The sequence below is a fragment of the Lipomyces oligophaga genome, assembly GCF_038497815.1.
Source record: "Lipomyces oligophaga strain CBS 7107 unplaced genomic scaffold V1516scaffold_6, whole genome shotgun sequence".
NCBI classification, from domain to species: domain Eukaryota; kingdom Fungi; phylum Ascomycota; class Lipomycetes; order Lipomycetales; family Lipomycetaceae; genus Lipomyces; species [Lipomyces] oligophaga.
The window spans coordinates 885,296-904,546 of record NW_027117790.1 but is presented as its reverse complement, the minus strand read 5'-3'; the positions used below and the strand labels follow the sequence as shown (position 1 = coordinate 904,546).

At 45.0% G+C, this 19,251-nt stretch overlaps 4 protein-coding genes across 4 annotated transcripts; 1 reads left to right on the top strand and 3 right to left on the bottom strand.

Moving 5' to 3' along the window:
* Positions 1-2,323: 2,323 nt before the first annotated feature.
* Positions 2,324-3,402, bottom strand: V1516DRAFT_665604 (ATP10 protein-domain-containing protein; the record flags this gene model as incomplete). The annotated part of the gene is made up of 2 exons (XM_066920687.1): positions 2,324-2,948; positions 2,996-3,402. The coding sequence occupies 2 exons, from the start codon at positions 3,400-3,402 to the stop codon at positions 2,324-2,326; spliced, it is 1,032 nt and encodes a 343-aa protein (XP_066776325.1).
* A 4,565-nt stretch (positions 3,403-7,967) lies between these two features.
* V1516DRAFT_678926 (uncharacterized protein) lies at positions 7,968-11,017 on the bottom strand. The gene has a single exon (XM_066922823.1). The coding sequence runs from the start codon at positions 10,563-10,565 to the stop codon at positions 8,031-8,033; it is 2,535 nt and encodes an 844-aa protein (XP_066776324.1). The 5' UTR covers positions 10,566-11,017; the 3' UTR covers positions 7,968-8,030.
* A 10-nt stretch (positions 11,018-11,027) lies between these two features.
* V1516DRAFT_678925 (uncharacterized protein) lies at positions 11,028-11,605 on the top strand (the record flags this gene model as incomplete). Its single annotated transcript, XM_066922822.1, has 1 exon — positions 11,028-11,605. A coding segment is annotated over exon 1 (344 nt), but the record flags the coding sequence as incomplete, so codon positions are not given.
* Positions 11,606-17,245: 5,640 nt separating this feature from the next.
* On the bottom strand, positions 17,246-19,068 carry V1516DRAFT_626926 (PHD-zinc-finger like domain-containing protein; the record flags this gene model as incomplete). The annotated part of the gene is made up of 3 exons (XM_066919770.1): positions 17,246-17,425; positions 17,496-18,631; positions 18,684-19,068. The coding sequence occupies 3 exons, from the start codon at positions 19,066-19,068 to the stop codon at positions 17,246-17,248; spliced, it is 1,701 nt and encodes a 566-aa protein (XP_066776322.1).
* Between the last annotated feature and the right edge of the window lie 183 nt (positions 19,069-19,251).

Here is a 19,251-nt window from a genome sequence, read left to right as displayed (position 1 = left end):
TGATGATTGCTGGATAGTCGAACGTCGCCAATCGCCCTCGAAATTACGAGAGTTAGATCGAGAGTGGCTATTACTTCGGCGATCTTGAGAAAATGAATCGTTGAAATTGTTCTGGGGAGCAGGGAAGGCATAGTTATTTGGCTGAGGCGATCGCGATCTCGAAACATCATCAAAATCCATCGTAGTACCTTGACTGCGAGAATGATTATGTCTAGATTTACTTGCTGAATTCATCGATGGCTTAGGCGGAAATTGAAACCCAGAGGTTGGTTGTAGCGTAGGTCCAGTATTGAGAGTGTGCGGTTGAGTATTTCCAGTGCCAATATTGGGACCGCCTTGCTTCGCAGCCTGAGCAATTTGGGCAGCTCGTTTTGCCTCAGGAAGTGCAAGAGAGTGCCTGCGAACATGTCCCTGGCCGCCGTTAACACGCCCTTGATTTCGATTTAAAGACTGCTGTTGTTGCTGATTGGACTCATAGAGCGAGGTTTTCGAGCCAGGCATTGAAGGAGGCCCCATAGATTGAAAAGGGACAGACGACTGGGTCCGCCGATGGGCGTTACCAAGCATAGGTCCTGAATTCTCAAACGGGCCATAATTTGTTGGCGGTGAGGACATGAAGGAGGGGATTGAAGGAGCGACGGGAGATGACTGAAGCCCTTGACTAAGCAAACCAGCTTGAGCAAATCGTTGCTGCTGAACCAAGATCTGTTGTTGCTGAGCCTGAAGCTGATCCATGTGCTGTTGTAAAGCTAATTGTTCAACTAAAATTGTTAGTAAAACAAAGATCGAACGAGAGAAAAATTGGCAAAGATGAGCAACGACCACATTCGAGATCGGCTATACAAGCAAATAGAAGACACAACAGGACACTCGCATACTCATAAGAGGAGTCAACTCAGACGGAGACCGTCGATGAGCAATATGTAGCCTTCCGCGGCCCTGTTGATTTTGCATGGTCAACAGGTAACTAGAATGAGGGCTGGTGAGATAGATCGGAAGCGCTGAAAGCAGATCAGCGAGAGGAAAAGAAATTAGCAAGGATCACGAAGGCAAGCCAAATGAGAGCGAAAACAGAACGAGAACAATCTGATGAGAAACAAACAAACACAAATTCTCAGGAATTAGGTCTGCAGGAAATAGTTGTGTAAGCAGACTGATGGGGGAGGACTAGGGAACTGGACTAAGAACGTGTATAGGCTATAAAATAAAGGGAGTGAATGGAAAATAGGGAGCGGACTTGGAATGTGATAGTTTTGCAGCGAACAAGAGCGAGAGAAAAAGGATCAAACAGAAAATAGTGAACTTTCCATTAGCAAGATAATAGAAAGGAAATTAAAAGTAAAGGATCGGCAGATATGACGAGGTAGAAGCGAGAAAGTCGATGACGGAAAAATTGTAGTGTAACAGAGGGTGATCTGGAAGGGATCTTTTCTCTTTCGGCTGACGCGGGAGAACTAAGAAAAGTCTGGCGACGAGGGTATAAACTTGCAATAACGCGAACTATTACAAGACTGAAAGCTTCAAAGCAGGCGAAAACAACCTCAACAATGAGATCCGATCGAGGCCAGAAGAAAGTCTATGAGGTCGTCTGCACTGAGGACTGTGAAAGCTATTCATTCTTGCACACTCAGCCTTCTGCTGGCTGGTGAACTGTAATTGCGGACGGTGAGCGCCGAGCGGGTGTCATCCGCGCTATTAAATGTGGGGCTGGTGCGCTCTAATGAGCTGCGATCGATTAGACAGTCGGTGACGTTTGTTTTTTTTGGTTCGGTGTTCGGAGAGGTCTGTGGTTTAATGAAACTGCGGCCTGTCGAGACGAATTGACGAAAACAGATCGATCTAGTCCGCTGATTACATGCATTTTACGTGTTGTCTACGCGTCCGGCTGTGTGCTCGCCTTCTTGCAACCTCCCGCACATGAAACCATCATAGTCGAGCACATCGAGAACATCCAATACCCAGAAATCTAGTCATGACCATCAGCATGTCTCATCGCGACTGAAGTACATTTTTAATCAGCTATGAATTGTTTCCCGTACCGTAAATTACGCCAACTATACTATTGGCCGAATTCTTCATCAGCGCAAGCTGACTGTTTGATCATTTAAGGCCAGTTCGCTTGCGTCATAGACTTTCATCGCTCAGGTACAAGTTACGATCTATTTTAGTGTGCCACGTGATATGGACACAAATCCCTTTTCAATAATTTGATTCGTGCCAGCAGTACCTCTGACATCAGAACTCTCTCACTCCTACGGGCAAGAATGGTGAGACTATATACAAGAAAACAATTTCTTTCCGACCATGGTCCAAGACGAATGCATTAATGATCTCCATGGGCGGCCAAATGTCGCATGTGTGCCTGGTGCTCAGCCAGCACACCGTTCAAGCATTGCACAAAAGATTCTCGTTCCTCTGGTTCTGCCTTTCCACAGGCTGCCCAGCGGATTCGACACTCTCGGTCAACTATATACACGTAGCCCGAAAATTTATTGACAAAGCCAATCGAACGATTGAGCTTATGGGGAAGCATAGAAGCGTAGAAAAATTTCGCGTACCGATGCTGAGGTAGTGCTGCGCGTGTGCGTCCGGCAAACAACTTGGATACCCAGCGCTTGACAAAGCTCTCGGGAACATTGATATCAATAATTTGATAATCCTCGTCGCCCGTTAAATGGGTTCCTGCAGCATAAGCAGGAGATTTGAAGTATGAATTCACTTGTTGCTCGCCAGAAACCGAAGAGTAAAGCTTCACGACAGACACTTTTCCGCGCAAGACGGAGGTGGTATCGCTTGGTTTGGATGACAGTAATGTCGGCCCAAAAAAATTCGGCATATACAATGCTTTATCCGCCCGAAAGTACATTCTCGGGGCAACCCATTCTTTACCCATTGTCTTCGTGAAATCTCTCATTTCGCTGAAATATGACTTCGAAAACTCCTCCATTCTAGTATGCCAGTTAGTCTAGGTCAACATATGTGCTGAAGCACTTACAATCCTTTTCGCTTCTCAATATGCCTATCATAGTCTACAAAGTCTGCCCTTTTTTGTGCAAATGTCCGTGTGTCTAGTCCTGTATTATCCGAGGCCTTGGGCGCAGAAATCATGCCTATCGGCCGGACTAAGTATGATCCGACCTGGCTCTCTCTAATCTTTGCTTCTTCTTCGTTTTTCTTAGTCTCACTAATAAACGATGATATGATACCGGGAGCCTTTTTCTTTTCAGTCGAAGGTCTGGGTAGCTGTGATTCGGGAGCTTGAGCTTGTTGTAAGTTTGACGGATCCTTGATGTTTTGTCGAGCAACTGAAGTCGACAGCAGTCGGTTCAGATTTCGAGAAGAGTGGCATGTGTAGATGAAGCAGTATTTGCAGTACGGTCCAATTTTAGAGCTTGACCACATATTGAAGCTTCTCTCGACTATTACCAAAATTGCTTGAATATATCCTCGCTGGATAATTTGAAGTAATTATCATAATGGGAGACTTAGTTCGCGATATTTAATCCGGGTAAACTTTCTCAAGCGGCGGTCTTTCGTGAGCGCTGCACATAGAACTTAGGAGGGAGAGAGAAAACATGCGTGAGTGAAGAGTAAATAGATGTAATCGCGGATTGTTATGACATCTAGTCGCATTTGGAAGAGCTATGAAGATCGAACCTAATATTTGAACTTTGGCGCTTGTGGTCGGCAGAATCGTCCAGGTTTAGCAAGTGTAAACTTATTGACAAGTTCGTCTTTGACTGCACGTGCTGGAATTCGTGCAGCCATCGTCGATGCAGTCTCTCGACTCGTGATTAGAAGGGCACGTCTCACGCTAGTAGCTTAAGGGCAATCAAAAGCTCTAATCTGAGGCCGACATGGAATTTCTTGTTTTGTAGTCTACTGTATTTTATTTGACAGAATTATCTAAGATTGTGACTGTTCGGTTTATCGAAAGGGCCAGACTGAATAGGCAGCCGTCAGACTGAATCATGGCAGGACGTTACCAGAAGCTTATTCTGTTTGCCCCTCTCGACTGTTTATGATTTGTCAGGGCAGGTCTGCACTTAGTTTGATTTCCTCTGAATTCTGGCCGACTTTGTCTCTTATGTGTTTGGACTCACCTGTCAATCCCAGAAATTCCTGCTCGCTATAACGGGAATAAGTTCAGCCCCATTCTTAGTTGGCATCTTACCAGAAGTCTTTCTGCGACTACCATGACAACACCGACGACGACGACGATCAGCCGCCAGGAAGACAGGTGGTTTTCCGCAAAGACTTTTCTTTTGCGAGGATTGCTAATTTCGAAGCTGCAGCTTGGGCTGACGAGGAAATCTCGAGCAGGCTAAGTCAATGCTACCATGAGTTTGACTGTCATGTTTCGCACAATATACACAGAGGCTGACGTCTAGCCAACGTCCGTAGTCCGAAACTTTTCCAAGTGTGTAAAATTTTAACTAGCAAATTACCGAAAATAGCGGGAAATCATGGAGAGTTTTGTATCTGTGGTATATTACCCTCAGCGAAGCTACTATAATATTTATCTGTGCCCGTTGATCCCGGCTTAGGATGATCTACTGTTGACAGCTTAATCAAGCGCTCGATAGTTCATACTCAAGTTTTTAGCCAAAGCAGCTCAAAAGAATGCACTAATACACTGGACGATTCAGAAAGTGAATTTCAGTTGATTCTGTTACCGTTTTTACACAACTTAGCGCCTCTTCTCTAGGCTAAGCGAAATGCACTAGAAGTCGCTCGCGAAGATGCTTACATGTTAGCCGCTGCTGTATAGAGTATATTAGAACGCTTGAAATACTATATATGTTGCTTCTTGTTCTTTATCGGATCGTCCTTCTCAATTACTTCTTGATTAGACCGGCTTCTTCACTATTCGACTGCCATTCTAAGGCTTGTTTAACTTCTGCTGTTGTCTCACAATCAAAATACCGCTATGCATCGCCAAGATCTTTGTGAATTCTCGGCTCGGCTTTGACATAGCTTGCCATCTCAATGTTCGACGATATATTTATGGATTAGGGATCATATTTACGACTTTAGTGGTGACTATCAAGTACAGACTTCGAGGAGCATAGAGGCAAAAGCTGAATATTCGGCAGATTTAATCAATTGAAGTTATGATATAGAACACATTTGAGAAAGTGAAATGTGTGATACAGTGATAACCCAGTGTTTGGAATAGGATATTGGTTCAATTTTAGAGTCTTAACAACTGCTTCTTCAGTCACATTCTGGAGTTTTATGGCCGCTTGGTTCATAGATGATAATACTGTGGCGGCTTTGTTACTGATTCCAACTATATGATCCTCATTTTTCCTGATTGGGTTTCATTACGTGCAAGAGCTCTTCGCGTTGCGGTATAAGGCTTCATAGATTATAGCAAACCAGACCTATGAGTTATCATTCTTGTTAATCTTGTTATCGTCTATGACCAGTCACTAGCTGTTTAACTGTTTAACATTTGGATAAGGACCCTGGCCTCAGCAGTATTGCTTGTTTATGAGATTCTTATCAGATCAAATATGATTTACAGGATTACATTCAGAATTGGAATAGGTATATCCATTTCCTCAAGAATCTCTAGATACGAACTATGGTCTGGAAGGAGACTTACATTTACAATTGCTAGCGAACTGCAACGAGTTTAGAGTTCAACGAATACCTTGTATCTTTCGAAGTGTTCCATTTTACCGTCACAGAGTATATGTATATGCAGGAGTCAATTATGCTTCTTAGATAAAGCCTATGTTCATGAACGAAAGACAACTCAGTTCGGCATCACTACCCAACAATGTGAATTATGACCCCAATTACTGTCAGCCATTAATTCATGGATGTCTATTCTCTTATCATATAGGATACAAGCCCTCAACTGATTTTAACCGTAATTGCATCTACATGATTCTGTTTCTAACTAATATCTGCGAAAAGACAATAGTAGTTTCGATGTAGGATTGTCTCCAGTTAAGGGACGGATGCAAAAACCAGAGATTACGATGTTTCAAAATCTTATTTCAGGTGCTTGATATCACTGACTCATTTAGTTATGCTTTGTTTATTGGCTCAAGTTTGTGCTAGTCGAAGATCTTGTTAACGGGGTTGAAAGCAGCTGCCAAAATTGACGCACAGCCTTTTCGTGGACGTACGTTGCGCAGGCATGTAAAATGAAATGACAAGTTGATTGCACATATTATTTATTATCTAGTGAATACCGAAAAATATCAATCAGGCCGTAAGCTACAACTTAATAATAAAGTATGTAGAATGTAATTGGAACTGGAATTGGATGGTCTTCGCAAAAATTGATTAGAGTTTTCTGTAGCGTATCTGTTTTGTCTTAGTCTAAAATCCTGGAGAAGATTCGGAAACAAGTCACTGCGATATTCAGGCACCGGAAGACACTGTTCGAGGATCAAAATTACAAGTCATATCTTATTTTTATATGCGTAATGTGCTGCCTAGATTGAACAGTCTCAATTCTCGCCCAACAGGCAGCCAGGGAGAACAGTTTGAGAGTTGCCGGCCCGTGCCTGTGCCTGTGTCTGTGTCTACGTGCGTATCTTGAGGCTGTGTCAGTAGAACAACTGGGAAGCAACACACGGCGTTGACGACGGGGAAGGAAGTTAAAAACAAGATTATTGAATTATTTTTTTCTCTGATTTTTTTATGGTCCGCTCGGAACGCCGTCGCTAGAAATACTCTCAGTAGAACTTTGTAGCTCCCGCGGCCATTAAAGTGGCCCATTCTAGTTGTTGCTTAGTGGTTCTGTTTATTCTATTATGTTGGACATTAGATGTCTTAATCATCTACTTTCACTATACTCCGTTCCCCCTCTCCTCTCACTATCCACCTTCCCTTCTCCCACCTGGCCCTCACGCCCTTCGTATAAACTATTTCTAACTGAAAACGAAAGGGCACGGGCTCTTCATCAAAGCTGCCACTGTGGTTGGTCGCGGTGGCCGTGAACGTTCGGCGACCTTCCGATGAACTTTTTCTGCCCGACGGACATGAACTTGTCTGCGGGCCTCGGCGGGTCTGACCATCGAGGCAAAGTGGTTCAACCAGAGGAGATTGCTTTTTCTCGTATTATTTATTATCCATGCTCGTAGAAGAGAATTTCAGAACTCCGATGCGCTCGTTGTACGTGGTCCTGTCTTTGCGGAATGGTTCGACTCTAAAATGCATTAAGATACAACCTGTTTATTTGATTTTCAACTTACGTATCTCCTTGCTTGTTTAAGCTGTCAAAAATTATTATTCCAAATATTTGTAGCGATCGATTCTTTAACTGATGTAGACGGACGCCCTGGTAGACTTCCCTCCTTCTACTACTTTTCAAGTGCACTTCCACCTCCACACGAATGTCTTCGGATTAACGGAATGACACACACTCAACAATCAATACCTTTCACATTGTCTCTTTGTATGCTCTTTCTTTTCGAGGCCTGTCATGAACGAGGGTTCTTGGATTTCCGCGTTTCTTGATTATTTTCAACGGGAACTTGCAGAGCATCACGACGATACCTCATCTCAAGTACTGATATTATCCCTGGAATGTCATCTATCCACTAGCGAACAAAGTTGCTCCCGAACTACATAAGCTCTAAAGTTAAGCAAATCTACACATATAGAAGAAACTATAAAAATCTGTGTTATATCTCCCTTTGCGAACAACGTTTTCCCGCCCCTTCCAAATCAGCCAGCAGCCTTCCATTCACATCACCGCTATCAACACAAACACGAACACCGCTATCAAACCAAAGTAAACTCATAAAGTTCACAAAAACAGAGCAAAAAAAAGCTTAAACCTATTCCCCGCCCTTATGTCTAGATACAAGCTTCGCAGTCAGTCAACGCCCGTCCAAAAACTATAATTGAGAAGAGGAAGCGTAAATTCCGTAACCTCACTAACTCCATTACGGTTTTCTTTCGTTTCTTTACAAATTCATGTCAAAATTACTCGCTTTATGGATCGGAAAAATTAAGTATATATGAATTATGAACAAAAAAAAGGAGTAAATGGTACACCATTCTTACTCGGAATCAACGCCCGCGGAACCCACGATTTCGCCAGGATGCATCATTGCGTATGTACAATCATTTAAATGGCCAATGAACTCATCCACGTCTCCGTACGTTTGCGAGCAATTGCTACAATTCAACAGTCCATTTTGCTGATCGCTATTGCTACTAGCGCTGCTGCTGCTGCTGCCTTCAGTAGGGATACTGATGCCTATAACGGTTTCGCTTGGATCGCGACCCATAGCACCAGAAAGGGTAATCGCAGATGACGAAGGAGAGGAACTATAACTCGAAACGCCTTTCGCCGAAAGTGAAAGTGCTTTAATTTTCCTCCTTCCTCTTCCTCCATTCGAGTTGCTTGAAGCGGTTACGCTCCCCGTAGTGCTTTCCTCTGTTTGGTGCCTGCCAACTCCTCCTTTGCTCTTACCACTCATCCCTGATATCATATCGCCGTGAACGGTTCGTAAGTGACGCTTAAACGTATCCAGACGGCCAAATCGCTCGTTACCAATCCGACACTTGGCCACTCCGAATGGACAGATAAATCGTCCGTCATAATGCTTTAACTCATGGCGATTGCGATCTGCTACTCTGGCAAATCCTTGTGTCACATACTCACAGGTAGGTTTCCCGTTAGTATATCCTGCCCGACATTTGTGTGGTTTGGGCTCTTGAGAGTGAGTCCACAAATGATCGTCAAGTTTTTTGAATGGCTTTCTGCAGATTGGACATTGCTTTTTGCCATCCCTTGCCGATGTTGCTCCGGACAAAGACGAATGTCGTACTGAGGCAGTCCGCTTAGGTGCAGACATCAAACCCACTGGAACATTTACGGTGTTGCCTCCCGTAATGAGGTGCCTGTTGTTGCTACCCGCGCTCATTCCTGTCTCTGAGCTGAGAAGAGATCCCGAGCCGGCAATTACAGACCCTGATGCTCCGGTAAAACCTCCAAAAGAACCAACCATAGGGTCATCTTGTTGTCGTTTCATCGTGCTGAACCGCAATTCCGTGACATCTGAATGTGAGCGAAAATATCCTCGGTTCACATGTGTTGGATTTTCATTAATATGTGTCTGCTGCTGTGACTGTGTATTTGATACCTGCTGTTGTACCTGTTGTTGTACCTGTTGTTGTGATTGTGGTTGTTGTTGTGGTTGTTGCTGCTGTTGTTGCTGCTGTTGTTGTTGTTCTAGCTGTTGTTGTTGTAGCTGCTGTTGTTGTTGTTGTTGTTGTTGTTGCTGTTGTAGCTGTTGTTGCTGTTGCTGTTGTAGCTGTAGCTGTAGCTGTTGTTGCTGTTGTTGCTGTTGCTGTTGTAGCTGTAGCTGTAGCTGTTGTTGCTGTTGCTGTAGTTGTTGCTGTTGATGCTGAAGTTGCTGTTGATGTTGATTTGGTTGCTGATGTTTATTAGGTTGATGATGATGCTGCATGGGAGTAAATGAACTCGGCTTGGTCATTGCGACATTATAATACACTCCGGAGCTATCAACAACTGTAGGTGAACTATCGATCGATGTAGGCGTCAATGGAGAATATATTTGGATGTGGTTGTTGACCGAGACGTACGGTTGGTCCATCATGGAGCTGTAGACGATCGGTCTCGTAGACTGATGATGAGCTTCTCTGGAAACATCCTGCTGTGCCGAAGCCATGCTTGCCGCCATATTCACAGATTCTGATGGGGATGGGCACTGCGAGTTAATAGCAGAAGTCGATGAACGATAGACCCCAAAACTTGAGACAGCTCCAAGAACTGAAGAAGTCCCATCGTCGGATATCCGTGGAGACGAAGTCGATGTCACTGACGGCTCAGGCGAGTTCCAGCGAAAACCCATAAGAACATCAGAATCCAAAAGATAGTTCGGCGTTAATGACAAAGACGACTCTGATTCTGTTTGATTCATCTCGTGAGGGATCACATGGAGCGAGGGAGATGGCTTTGTCGATTCGAACTGATCGGCGGTGGTAAGTGTGGACGCCGAGGGAGCGGTTGAAGACGAAGGACTGAGGGGAAGAGCCGAGTGGTCAATCTCTGAAAACGCGGTCGGCTTCAAGGCTGAAGTGTGCATAGACAAGTCATTTGCAGTAGAAGTTGTGTTGGAGTAGTTGGTAGGGAATCCATAGGGAGCTGAGGGGGACGCGAGCGAGTGCGGGGGAGCGGAATGAGATGACATCGGTATGGAAGGCCATATGAAGTTTCCATTTAGCGAGGGATCGTTAGGATCGGGCGCATGCTGTATAACAAGACTAGGCAGTTGCTGCTCTTGAGAGTGTTGCTCTTGGAAGGGAAGAGTTGATGACGGACTGTAGAGAAGCTGCGACTGCGACTGACAGATTTGGGAGGAACAAGAGCTAGGAAATACCCCGGAGGCGGGTGTGGGAGTCGAGTTGGAGCAAAATTGGTCTAGAAAACGAGTGTCTTGAAAGAGTTGAGGAGAGAAACTGTTGGCCGACACGACAGAAGCGGAGGATGGTATCGAGGTCGAGTAGGGAGCGGGAGGGGCAGAGGTCGGCAGCGTCCTGTGAGGAGAGTGGGAGGATGAGGCCATGGCTAGTAGGAAGGAGGACGAAGCGAGGGCGCGCTGCCTGTAGCAAGGCAATACTGAGAAGGTGGAACGAATGTCGGGAGAGGATGAGTGTGAGTGAGTGAGTGTGAGTGAGTGAGTGTGAGTGACGGGAGAGAGGAAGAGAGCGAGAGAGAACAAAAGAACAGCTTGGGGAGAGACAATGGGCGGGCGCGGAGGGGATATATAGTCTCAAGTAGAAGCAAGAGCGAGGTGGTGGGGTGGAGAGAGTAGCGCTAACGAAGGGAAGGAACGAGGTACCACGACATACCGTAGTAGTGCACGGTATATTTTGTGGGAGAGAGCGCAGCGAAAGTCTTACTTAATGCGAAGGAATTAACGGTAGACGAGGAGACGATGAGCGCGTTGGATGTAGGTAGGTCCGAGTTGCGGATAAAGGTGATGGCAGAGCATGCGCACTATGTTGTAAGGATTTGCGGGACGGTAGTCAAGAGTGTCAAGAGAGAAAGCGAGAGCGGGAACACAACTCGAGGAAAGGTGACCCTTCTCCTCTCTCTCGTTCGGACGGGACAGAAAGGCCGTTTGCGCGGCGCGCTCTTCAGTATTTGGCGGAGCGAGGTTGCTGAAGACATTTCTTTTTTCTCGTCTGGACTTGATTGCAGGTACCGCTCAGACATTGCAAGCTATTATTGTTGTTTTTCAACTTCGTGAAGAAATGAAGTGTGATGGTACTGCTCTGCTGATGCTGCTACTACTGCTACTACTATGGTCTTCTGTCGCTAAACAGACTCAATTGGCTCGCGGGCTGGCGGGGGAGTTGGCGAGGTACTATGGGACTAATTACGCGGACACGGCGCCTGTCGCTGTTGACAGCGAGCACCTAAGAGTTGCGTTTGATGGGAGCCTATGGCCAAGTGTGAGAAATAGTGCGGAATTGAAGGACATGTATTTGACCTTCGTCGTGATGGCGGTGGAGGTCTACTGGATGGTACTGTTTGTCTGGCTGCGGCGGTTGCGAGAGTATCCAGGAGAATGCGCAATGACACAACATAGTGATAGGTGACGGCCACTCCTTCGCACCTAGCCCAGTAGCTTGTAGCGACCTGATCTCGCTCGCTTGTTGATCTCTTCTGGTTCCTGGACACAAAAGTTATTGATTGTGATCACTAGTTTTCTTTCTTTTGCAGTGTTTACTATCTAGTTTACAGATACTCGGGCAGAAATCAGTCCTCAATACATTCTGGATGCTACGCAATTTGGCGCCCTGTACCGTGCTGTGGCGGTGCGGATGTCGTACCTGGCCAGCTATTAACTACGGCAATTCACGGTTGGCTACTCATCCCGGTCAAATGTCGGTACCTGCCGAGTGGCTTCTGCATCTCCTTTTCAAGTTTGGCATGGCTCGCTGCTGCCACACGGCGAAACTGCGCCGCGCTCGCTTTGACTAGCGTCGCCTTTGCTTTCGGCTCGAAGTGCATACGGACTGGATCGTCTAGGACCTCGTTCCCACCGTCCCCTTACGTGAATCTGAGAGCAAAATGCCGTGCGTAGGCTCTTCCACGTCGCTGCTACAAAACATACCAAATACCGATGCCTTCCGGTGCCGTCTTAGTTCTATGTTCCTCGCATTCGCTCGCGCCGTGTCCGTCTCCGTGTCCGCGTCCGTGACGTGTCATGTCTCCGTGTGCCGTGTTGCAACAAACGATTCGAGATGGCACTTGACATCTGCTCGGGACAGAAATCTCTCCGGCGACGCGGACACACATGCATGCATTGCGCTCAGTTCCGGGAGCTTCCTGTATGTATGACACGGCAAGTGTATAGATCAGATCGTAAATCTTGAGCATCTGTCTCGTCTCGATAGTGACGTAGAGCTATACCAGCAGCGGAAAAAGGCCAGTCTACCAGCTCACCCACTCGTCTATGTTCGCTTCCTTCTTAGCCTCTACACCCTAGACTGTAGACATTCAGGTAGAAGAACGAGTTGCTCAACAGTTTTGTACGCATTGTACTCGCAGTCCTGTCTTCGCTGTCCTGCTCTGTCCATACAGAGAGAACGCTCAACTTTCTATCGCATCATCAACACACAGAAAAATGCCGTAGACTAGAGAGCGAAGAAGAAAAGAAATCCGCTTCCTAAGAACCGAGACAGGCTTCCAGAAGGCCCATGGAAGGACTCAAACGCTCCTATATATCATCGCGGTTCCAGAAGGCGCGACAGCAGCCTATTCCAGGATTTTGTGCCCTTCACGGCGCTGGTAAACAACGAACATTGCGGCGGCGCACCAGCGCACGGCATTTTCACGTGACCCGAATTGCATGACTGGGCGACGAGGCGCGTAGTTCGCGGAAGGTTAGCGATGAGTCGCAGATTTGCAGAAGCGGATAGAAACTTTGGATGGCTAATTCTGTCAAATTTGCACTGTCTTCGTCAGAAAAAGCAGATGTGGTATCGCAGTTTTGCCTAGCGGTGGGCGATCCGCCCCGCAGCCAAAATCTGTTTTCAACGTACGAATCTACGTGGGAACAAGCGGATAGTAACAGAGTTCTCGCCAAATGCCACGTTGAGATTTGACTGGAGCTCGTCAGGACAAAATGTTGTTGTAGGCAACGACGACGGCCCGATTGTTCCGATACTACAGGAAAACCGCTGACCAAGCGGATCGCAAAGAAGTCCAATATAGTGATCTTGAGGCAACATAAGACACTAATTAATAGCACATGGTGAATGGCATAATAGAAATAAGCCCAATGACCAGAAAATATAGATTACCCTTAGACTGTAGACTCGCGCGACTGGAGTCCGCTAATATTCAAGCGGCACTGGGCTGCTCTGTACGGCACTGCTCTCGCTTTGGTGCAGCAATCGGTGTTTGATCTAAAAGCTACCATTGATCAGGCACTCTTCGCGAAAAGCTCCATATGACAGATCAAGCCTACATGACTATTAAACTTCCGCAGCCTGAAAATTACGTTTCTTTTACTTTAATATTTCATAGATCTGACTTGGGTCGGCCAATAACGCTGCTTCTGCTGCGATTCGCGCTCCACCGATTCTTCTGTTGTCATCCCAAACACCGCGCTGACAGCTAAAGTCAATAGCAATTGCGGCAGCCACATCAATTGGAGCCTGGCGCCGTATCCGGCTCAAGGCGCCATATGCAGGCTGAGCCACAGAGCTAACTCATCCCTGAATTCAGACGCCGCAGACCTGTCTCACCAGCCTTCTCATCCTCCCAGACGGATCACGATGTCTTCTCCAAGTGCTTCTGCTGTAAAACTCCAATGCCGTGCAATCGTCCAACAAAAGAAATCTCCGCGCTTAATATTCGGTAGTAGACTGATACTTTCTTTTTCACATTTTTTTATCAAGCGATCAAATCACATCTTCGCGCCTCGCTTCTCTCGCTTACACTCGCTTGCTGAAACACGTTACATGCTTGAAGTATCCTTCCCAGCGAGCACCGGCTAGCTACCAAGCGACCAAACTGTTTCCCTACTTTCCGAGGTCTGCTCATAATCTTTCGCTTGCGTGTGCACGGGTCTGTATTCTTCGGTGCCATTTGCTATGACTTGACCAGAATTTAGATTATGCTCGCAATTTGACCTGAAATCAACCTTCTCTGAGCGATGTCCAGTTTCGCTCTACTATCTGATTGATCACACGTTGAGATAAAACATCGTAAATAATAGCAATCATAAATTCTAGGCGTAATTAATTTACAGTATGGCCCACTACAAGGTGACGATTTAAATATATGTAGAGATAGATACTAAAGATTTTTCATATTGTCCATATCTTGCTATCGACTTTATCTACACCAATACATCTAGTTCACAGACATAGTCCCACCCCCAGCCGGATCTTAGTAGCGCTCATCGAAATATAAGTCAATCTGATTAACCTAATGCTCAATTCCAAATTTCAATTTTTATTTATTTAAGAATTTCATTAAACAAATGCACTTCTTTGGAACACTCGTAATTTGTTAATGCCAAAGTCTCTTCACTGCACGCAACATTGTTTTTTAATCCCAACGGCTAAGCGAGTAGGGTAGGTGGTACGACCTGTCAGTTCGGTCTTGTATGGCGCGTGCATGGCGACATGTGGCTGAACAGAGAGGTACGAGCTGCTCTTCTTCTCTATCATTATTGCTATTTAACTTCGTTTATTTTTCAATTTTATTTTGTCTGTTTGAATTTCTTCTTTTGGTTGGCGGCATTTTAGACAGTAAGACCAATATTTCCACGTGAGGACAATGAAACAAATCATTCAAATCATTCAACCATAATATGTTGAAAGATAGTTTTTACTAACCCCTTGATAACCCATGCTGATGTAACCTACTTCATTAGGAAGAGTTCATCCGCAAACTGTTGTTCCTGCTGATGCAAGAATCGTAGTCTAATCTCCATAAAAGCTAGCACGAGTCAATGATCAAGTAATTAAATAGACTGAAAACAGAGGTATAATTGTAACTGTAACTCCGCTTTGCAATTATGATCAGTTCCTCCGTTTAATTGCCTATCGGACAATAGAGGGTATAGGACGAGCGGATCGTAACATGATAATCGAACAAAATACCTAGAAGAGTTGCTGATAATAGGCAGGAAAATAGAACAGAACGTGCGCAAAACAAAAAGATTGACAATAGTTTGATGCCAGTCTTGAATTGTAATAACGACAGCAAATTATTCGACTTGCCCGATTTTGCGCCGACTGATAAGTAAAAACAGTCGACTAAGCGCCCATTCTATCGCTACACCTCCACTTGACCTCCACCTGATTTCCAAATCTGCTCTAGATTTCATGATTACATTAGGTCTATTGTCAAGGCGAGCTCACCCTGGTTTGGGATCTTTGATTATTAGCTATCTATTATATGCATTTGTACATCATTGTTTAGACAAGCAGAATTTTAGACTTACAAATTGCAATTTGTTGAGAATGAGTTCAGATTCTCGCCAATAAATCATAGTCCCCCAGACATGGCTTAACAATAACCCTATGCGTACATTTTCCCGTTTGTCTCTGGAACAGTTTTTGACGTTGACATGTGTTCGCACCAAGCAGCCATTTCGGTGGTCTTCAGCTGATTATCTTTGATTGTGAGGAGTGTTAAGCTAAGTTCTTGCTTCCATTTTTCGTTGTCTTCTGTTCTGCTTTTCTCCACGAGAAGCGAGCGGGTGGAGCTCCACAAAAACATAGTTTTAACTTCACTCATTCTCTGGAGAGGATCTGGAGAGGATCTGGAGAGGAAGTCGACCAAACTGGAGAACGATCCCGTCTCGACGTCATTTTTTCATCGATTAACCAAAGTTTGACACAGTAATATGTAAGTATCGCGCAAGCTAATGATAGATATATTTGAGGATTGACTTGACCGACGGCTGGACAGGGAGCGTTGAATGCTTCGACCACCAGTGCTCACAAGTTTGGGTTCACCTAATTCTTATTCTATTTGGTAGGGTTTGTGTTTTACCGCCATACGTTCGGCCCAATCGTTCTGACTAGTCATCATCTATGATCTGATCTTCGAATTGCTGGAAATGGGGTCTCAGATCTGTATTGCAGTTGGCTGTTCCGTACTAACTGCGTAATAATTGACCGTAAGACATGTACGGATGTGTAAAAAAACTGCGTGCTAATATAAACACCATGGGCATCCCGAATGCTCAGAAAGGGGGAGAACGGGGACTACCAACATTTTGAAACGTCATTCTTTTCATCACGACAGTTAAAACCCTCGCTCTGCACATTTGGCTTCTTCCCGCCCGAGAGTAGATGACCCTCCCGCGGTCCCGTTATCGTACGTAAACAGCTGAATGGGAACGACTAGCCTTGTGCGGCATCGCTACTAACCAAGAAAGAGGGCTTACCGTCTTCTTCATCGTTGCTATTCGTCTAGACCCTGGACAGTTATCGAAGCCACGGTGAGATATATCAGAAAAACTACAAGGATGGCCTCATAGATAACAGAATCTATCTCTTTTTCAAGTAAGTCAGAAGAAGCTAACCCACTTGCTTATACTGAATTGATAGGCTCCGATTACCTGCCTTGTCGTTTGTCCAGGGTCTGCCCGACTTTTTCTCCACCGTCAAACCAATATATTATATTTATATGTTGCTGCACCGGGCTAGCAGTTTTAAACTTCAAGCCCCCTATCCTATTTAACTCTCATTCAACATATTGATGGGCTTGTCAGTTAGCAGCGCTAGCAATTATGGTGAACCGCGCTTCGTTTCGGCAAACTTTTCGTAGCATTTTCGACTCAAATGACCATTGGTTTACAGAATTTAAAAAATAAATAATTCCACTCTAAGTTACGCTGGTCAAACTCAGCTTTGAGGTTGTCTATGGGTACATTACATGCATCTTAGAACTCGAGATATGTTAAAGCTTGGGTTGATGTCAGTTTGAAAAGATCAACGAAGTGAAATGTTAATCAGTTCTTGTCTTCAACGGTTAAAACCTTTCAAGCCAAACTAAACCTTCTTTGAGCATGCGTTCTCTATCACTGCCGAGGATCAGTCACAATGATTCGCGTTTTAAATTTAGCCTGTGTGTCGCCAATATCCGAGAGATATAAGATTGAACTACTCCATCGATATCGTATGCAAGTCCTATGATCACACTGATTAAGGAAAAATGATCTTAGTGTATCAATTTGTTAGATTTAGATTAACCTCCCTAGTTGGCTAATTACTTGATGACCAGATCTCCTGCAGTTTTGCTAGTTTTGGCAATCTCCAGTAACAGATTTTCTCGTTCTACCACACATTCGGCAATCTGCAAAAGCTGTCCAATATCCTTTCGTACATTTGAAACAAATTTCATTCGCATAGCTTCCTGCTCTCTTGTGAAATTGCGAGCAGGCATGGTCTAGTTGGTGAACAAGTTAGTAGCTGTACGTTGATATCGCAAAGTCTGCACAAAGCTTTAGAGTAATTACCTCCATGGATACCTGCAATCTTTTCAAAAGCGTTGCGCTCCGGCGAATTTCCTTCTTAAGTGTCCAATACCGGCACATGACGCGAACGGCTTCTTTCCGCTTTCGAACACTATACCGTTTCAACTGGTCGCAGATGCTTTTATAGATTACATGCGGAATCACCGGCGCACCGGAATTAGTTTTCCAAATGACCGGCTGAAGATGGTGTTGCTGTTGCTGGACTTCGTCTGTTATATTTTGCCTCGAGTCCTGGCCGTTGTTATTATTAGACACAGAAGCAGTCAGATTTGTCAAATTGAGCCGTATCCGTGGGACTTCACTGGCTCTCTTCCGCTCATGCTCATCCACGAAAGATCGATTATTCATCGTGAGCGAATTATAGAAATATTGAGCGGCAGGCACCGAGTGTTCCAAGTCGTTTTCTGCGTAATACTCTCTCGAGCAATGCTTTTCACAAAATGTCTCGAGTAGCTCGTAATTGAGGGCACGGTTACTTACTGAAGACCTCATCAATAGCGGGAGTCTGGCACGACGTCCGCATGTAACATGATATGCCATATAACAGGACTTGTTCATGCATTGAATGCAAGCACCTGACTTGCGCTTGCAGATGTAGCAACTGAGTTTCCATCTTTGTCTCGGAATCCTCTCAACTCCTTCGATGGGTTCCATATACACCGTATTTCCGATTGTAGTTTCCGGGATCCAAAGTGCGCATAATAAATGTGCCCACTGTCCATGGTCGGTTTGCTTGAATGCTCCGCCCTTATTTGGACAGAAAATGCAGGAAACTTTCGCATTTGACCCGGCAAGACACTGGCGGCAGAGCCACTGTCCTTCAGGAATAAATGGAACACCATAGCAATCTTGGTGTGCAGCTAAATTGCAACCGTCACAAAACACAATCGCATTACTATTTTCGCATTCACCGTCATCACAAATCGCACATTTGGAATCATCTGTCTCGTTGAGTAAATCAATCGCTTCCATGTGGTTCTTCTTGGGGAACTGGATCTGCAGTGAAAACCATTCCTTCTCGATTAACGTCATTATTATTTCAAATAACGTCCGAGATATAGGAGTTGCGTTGTACTTTCTCCGTCTTTCCTCGTTGAGTATTATAAGAAACTGATCATCTGAACAAATTTTAGTTAGTCATTCGTGACCAAGTCATGCCTGATCGCTCACCTTGCTCATCCATATCATATTCAACCGCGTTGGGATCTTCAGGCTCCATTCCAACTTTCTTCAGGCGAATATATGAATTGGGCATCTTAAAGTGTTCATGGTATGTTCGCCCAATACCAGCATGTAATTCGTCCAACTCCACTCCGACTCCATTTTCCAGATTTCCGATCACTCTAAACTGTTTCTCCTGAGTTGGTTTTGTGCTGGGATTATACGCTTTTGACCATCCATGACCCTTCCTCTTCCGCGTCGAATGGCCCTGTGAATGATTTCTGGATTCTAGGAAGTTAACTCGGAGCGGCATATCTATCGCCAATTCAGGATGGAATTCTAAATATGATCTTTCTTCGCGGGGACGTTCATCGTACGTAATCAGTCCAGACATAGACTGATTTTCTTCTTCTTCGAGCTCGTCCACTTCCTCTTCCTTCCTGTGCTCAGTGTCGTGTCGCGGACTAGATGACACGCGACGCGTCGAATTAGTCAGAGACCGCGAATCTCGACGGTGCTTGTCATTTCGTCCTTCAACACCCATTTTGACTCCGATAAATATGAAAAATGATTGAAA